Here is a 6,000-nt window from a genome sequence, read left to right as displayed (position 1 = left end):
ATTATTACACTTAGAATTCCCAATAGATTGAGTATTTGCTCTATAATTAATTTGTACAGACAATTTTGTCATGGAACTCAATTATTTTGTTTGATATATGCATATAATAAACTGTATTAGTGATCAATTAAGATGGCAGTTGATGAAGTAGACATGTTAATATTTTTCACTGAAATAATACACGGTTGATGTGATAGCATGATATGAAATGTTAGTTTGAAAAGTACACATACAAGTGCAGCTTGAGGACACAGTTGGGACTAAATATGCATTTTAGGTAATTTAGTGAGGTGTAATAAATAAATGTTACATAACCAGTGATCACTATGTAAGGTTGTGATGTCAATGTAAGTGGACAAAATTGAGGATTGTGAAAGACAAAGACACCCCAACAACCATGTTGTGCAAGTGCATTCTCAGTGAATCAAAATTGATGCAAGTGTCTGTAGTAGCCATTGTTCTCATAAGGGTACATAAGCACATGCCCCCCACATTAAAGTGGAATATTACTTCAAAACTTTTGACAAGATATGACATATTGTTTGACCTATTTCAGAAATCAATGATAGCTCACCGACACTGAGCTCTAGAATATGTATCTCACGAAAAAAAAACCATTTAAATTAACATTAAGCAATGCCTACATTTTTTAACTCCAGTTAAGTAGTGTAACAAGTCTAAGAAAGTGATGAGAAGCTTCATCTGACATTTTCAAATAAGAGAAGCATCCAATATGTATACCCTGATTTGGACGAAATCAATGTAATTTATATATTCCTATTTTTATCATTAATAAATTTGACATAATATATGAATAAGGGTTGGGTTGATATAGGTGGTGAATGATTGAAGTTCTTAAGCATGAAGGTAGTGGTTCAATCCATATTGTATATAGGTATAAAAATCAATTGTCTTTAAAGGATAATATCTTCAACTCTCGATCGAAGAATAAATTTGATACAATGTTAAAAGTTAGAGAGAATGGTAAAAATGAAAAGATAAAGATCTAGATAACTACGTAACTTTTTTCCATTATTGGTAATAGATAGATGATTACCATCATAAGCATTGGGACAACTCTATTGGGTCGTGAAACTAAGTAAACAAGAGAAGTTAGATTGGTACTGAAAAACAAATGCCTGCAAGGAACAACACAGTTGTTGGACTCATAATTTTACTAGCAATAAACCCAACCCATGTTTCTAGCCGAATAATATAAAATATGAGTGACAAATAAATGAATTTGGATATCAATAGATGAATGAAAAGTCATTTATCAATCTAAATAAATTTATTTAAGTCATAATTTAAATTATTCAATTCATTCGTATCCAAACTTAACGAAAAAAATTTCAATCCATCCAACATATCTATGAATTCATTTTAGTGGATTTGATAGACAAATATTTAATTCATTTAATTTTTTAATTGAAACTAAAAATAATTTTTGAAGAAAAATATTATTTTAATTAAGCATTTTTTAAAACTATTTTTTAAATCATTTCTAAAAAAATTAAAACTTGTTCTTACTTTTTTAAGAACGTGTACAGTTTTTAACACATTTATATATTTTATGTATTTAAGAATAAATTTTTAATATTAATTACATCTACATGTCTTGGATCTCACTTTATTAAAAAATATTAAAGTGAGAGTTGAAATAATGAATGAAATTAAAAAGCAAAGAACATTGTTAATGAATGTTTGTTTTTTTGGATGGATAAATATCTATTAGATATATTAGATGAATTCAAATTCAATCCATTCATTTCTATAATTATCTATTGAGTAATATGTATTTAAATTCATTAGTTCTAATGAATAGATTAATATGAATTTAATTTTATTAGATTTGGATGAATTGTGGATTCCGCATATGTATGTGAAATTAATTATTTTTATACGAGTAGTAGAACATGTATCATTATTTTTATTACTTTTATTTTATTTAAAAATTAATAATGATTAACATATGATTGATAAATGATATGTAAAAATCTCTTATATTGTTAATGTTTAAACTATTTTCTATATGTATTTGTCCATAATTATTTATTTGTTAAATTGTTCCTAAATAAATTTTCTAAGTTGAATATAGAACGTGAAAATAAAAATTGATAGTCATAAAAACATATTGAAAAATAAGATATAACACTGCTACTTTGTAAATAAGCTAAAGCATTATATGAAAGCATTTGGGCTCAGCTCATTATTAGTACCTGAACTTGATTGGGTCATATGCCAGCTTGCTTAGGTTATAAAAAACCTATCCAACTGCATTTAAAAACAAGTCTCCTACTGAGTTTGGGACGTGAATTGCTAAACTTCTCTTAATTTGAAGTTTACACTTGATTTAATTTTGTCCAATTTTAATGTAGCAAATCATTGATTCACCATCTTATTATTTGGGTATTTCCCTTTAAGTAGTTATTAAATGAGTTAAATTTTTTTTTTAATAATGTGTTAATGCATGAATGTTCACAATAAATAAAAACAAAAAAGTGCATTTCAATTAAATGCATGTTACAATTGTTATAGACTTCTTTATGTTATGGCTTAGAACTTCACAATAACTCAATAGTTTATTAGGTATATCAAAGTAACCAGCCATCAGTCTTTGTTGACTTAAGAAGTTTGGAAACTTGTTGTTGAACGACCAAAATAGATGCATTTGTCTTAAAATCTGGTGAAGCAAGATAATCACCAATTGAACCTAACTCTGGAAACTCACTCCAATCAGAGAGTCCTTCTGTTTGAGGTGAATTGATCCCATGCCTTCTTCCAACTATAAAATAATCATGCTCATTCACTATATCACCAAGAAATGATGCTGTTTCAGGTCCATCATTTGTTTTTATTTCTTGATATGTCACATTTTTCATCCCCATGTCAATATCTCTTAGTGCTGCATTATCATGAATATTCTCTCCATCTTTTTGCATCTGTTCTTTAACATTAAGCACAACATGGTACACCACTAAGTGTATCCTTATGTTCCTGATTGCTCTTTTTGCTAAGCACAAAGCTTCTCTATCATCTTTTCCACCCAAGAAAATCATAGCTAATCTTACACATGATGATCGTTTTATTCTAGTATTATTGGCACGAGTAACTAGGATTCCTACCGAGCAAGGTGAAATCTCTAGGACCTTGTTGTTCAAGGCCCTAATGTTTTTATCATCAGTTTCAACACTACCATCACTCGACCACCTTTGATGAAACGGAAGGATTATCAATGAAGCAACTTTGTCCAACGCAAGGTGACAAACATCTTCATACATCAAATTGGATGGAGATATCGCTGTATAAGTGTGTACTTTTGCAGCACCTTCATTTTCATGTTCATAAACATCGAAAGCGAGAATAACATCATCTGAGTATGATTTTTGAAAGCCTATTGAGCCTTGCCTTTGAAAACCATGTGGAATGAAAAGGGGTAATGTCCTTCCAACTAGTTCCACTAGATGAATTACATCAACAATTATTGGATTCTCTGTTGTTGGACAACATAGGTCTAGGGCATCTGATATTGGTGATATATGGTGTGGTTTATGAATGCAGGCAACAATGTTTAGTTCTGAGTATGATTTTAAACCCATGATGTTCCTTCTTTGGTAGCCAGCATATTTTCTTGATGGGTCATATAACACCTTGACTGACACTTGCACAATGCTTGCTATTATCATTACAAACACCATCAGTATTCCATATGTCTGGGCACTTATGACCTGCATTCCAATTTGATAGGGAAATCATATATAAAATCCAAGGATTATGCATGTACCATTGAGATATATAAATGAGAATTTTAGGTAATTTTATGCATGTGACACAATCATTATAATATTAAAAAATAGACAATAATGACTTATGAAGACATGGAGACATGAAGCTTTGGGACAGAAGATCCTAATTCGATATGTCATACCTTGCTATCATATAAGGAACAGTAGACGCCAATTTCCACAACCCCTTTGCAGTTCAAAATGAGGGCAAGAGACAAAGCATCTTTGGTGGGCAAGTTGCAGTAGACGGCAGGTACAAAGCATGCCACTATTTTGACAATGTGTGTGAAAAGGATTATGCTAGTAATAGCTATAATCACTCCATGTGAATATTCCATGACCAAATCTACCCTCATCACAGAAGTAGTCACAAAAATTGGCAAAAGGAACCACGAGCCAAAGAAGTGTAGTTTCTTAACCAAAGCAGACCCTAGAGGAGGCCCTTCTGGCACAGACAACCCCAAAATGAAAGCCCCTAACACAAAATCTTGGTTTATGTAAACTGAAAGCCAACCTAGAAGAAGGACCATTGCCACAATGATGTAAATGAAAGCATTCTTCACAGGTCTTCCTTCTGGAGTGTGTTTTATGACCAAAACCATTAAAGGCCTACACACTAGTGGAACCAGAACTGCCATTGCAAACAATGATAACAAGTTTTTCCAAATCAAATAATTATCAGAGTATTTTGCTATCACAGATCCAGCGGTTGTTAGAGTTGTGCTAATTATGTCCATGGCCAGTGCTGATGATAATGCCAATCTTCCTAGCTCAGAGTTTTGAATTTGAAGTTCATTAAGGAGTGTTGCAGTCACTGCAAACATGGTTACAGTGCTTGATACCAATGAAATATACATATCTTTGTATGCACCTCCAAACCCTGTGTCCATATAATGATTGAGGAAGTAGAGAAATGGATGACCAGCGATTAGAGGTACTGCAATTCCAATTACTGCAATGGCCCATGCCTTTCTCCCTGTCCTCGTTATCAAGCTGAAATCCATTTGTACACCATTTGTGAAGATGAAAAGTACATATCCAAATGATGATATTGATGAAATAACACCATGTGTTCCATATGGAAACAACACGGTCATCATGCTCTTAGATATTTCTGTCGTACCTAAGGAACCTAGTATTAGGCCAGCCTGCAAAATAATTTATGTTTTTAATTTTAGCACAAACGAGCAAAACAAACCACTAATACTAAACAATATGCATTATTTAGTTTCATGCACCTTTATTGTTCTTATATATCAAATACTATATATTATAGTTTGTTTTCTTCTTTCTTTTCTAATAACATTTTTTATATAAATGTACTTACAGTCATTTGTGGAATAAATTGAGGGAGTCCCAAGGGCTTGAGTATGAAATGGCAGATTTGGGTGAGAACAAAAATCAAAAGCATCTGCATTTCAAACATTGGAAGAAAAGATTTCATTGGAGTCCTTCCATTTGTTTTGCCACCAAAGATTCCATCTGAAACAATATGTGGTGGAGCTTCAAAACAAACTAAGTTGGTTGATTCATTGACTTTAATAACTGAGAAGAATAAAGTAGCATTTCTAGGCACATTCATGTTGCTAACACGATTCAATGAAATGCTAAATTCACAGAGAGAAAAAAATTATTGAGAAGAAGTCTCTATAGGTAACAAAATGAGTTATTGAATTTGAAAAATGTAACAAATGGAGTATTATAACAATTTTGATTTGGGTTGTGGTCAAAGTATGATGTTTATGGCTGAAACGTTATTGCTTAGGTGTAACTGGTAAGGTAATAGCAAACATTCTAAATTGTACGGTTAACCATTTAAGAAACAGTTAATACTAGCTTGCAATTCTCATAAGGTGGTCGTTGATTAGTTATATAATACTAGTATACTACCTGTTAAACAGAACATGGTTAGCAGATAAGGTGAGATTATACAATTCTATTTTTATTATTACTGTATTGCCAACACAGTTTATAATTAGACCATGACAGTGGAAAATAACTTGTACCGCTTAATTAGACATCTTTTACAACTCATGAATTATTCCTAAAATTTGAATGTAATCACATCTTAATGAAGAGAATAAAATATCCAACGAAAATAGTATATATTACCCAAATATAGAGAGAGAAAGAGAAGTCTGAAATGATGTTTAGTTAGTTATTGGCCACACACACAAACAAAGAGAAGGAACACTGAGAAGAAGGGTGAGAAATA

At 31.5% G+C, this 6,000-nt stretch overlaps 1 protein-coding gene across 1 annotated transcript; it reads right to left on the bottom strand.

Moving 5' to 3' along the window:
• LOC109327617 (cation/H(+) antiporter 4-like) lies at positions 2,595-5,421 on the bottom strand. Its single transcript, XM_019560792.1, has 3 exons — positions 5,113-5,421; positions 3,929-4,933; positions 2,595-3,728 (listed from the first exon to the last, which is right to left on the bottom strand). The coding sequence occupies exons 1-3, from the start codon at positions 5,365-5,367 to the stop codon at positions 2,595-2,597; spliced, it is 2,394 nt and encodes a 797-aa protein (XP_019416337.1). The 5' UTR covers positions 5,368-5,421.

The sequence above is a fragment of the Lupinus angustifolius genome, chromosome LG15 (genome assembly GCF_001865875.1).
Source record: "Lupinus angustifolius cultivar Tanjil chromosome LG15, LupAngTanjil_v1.0, whole genome shotgun sequence".
Classification (NCBI taxonomy): Eukaryota; Viridiplantae; Streptophyta; class Magnoliopsida; order Fabales; family Fabaceae; genus Lupinus; species Lupinus angustifolius.
Note: the sequence above shows the minus strand (reverse complement) of the source record. Positions and strands in the feature narration are given on the sequence as shown.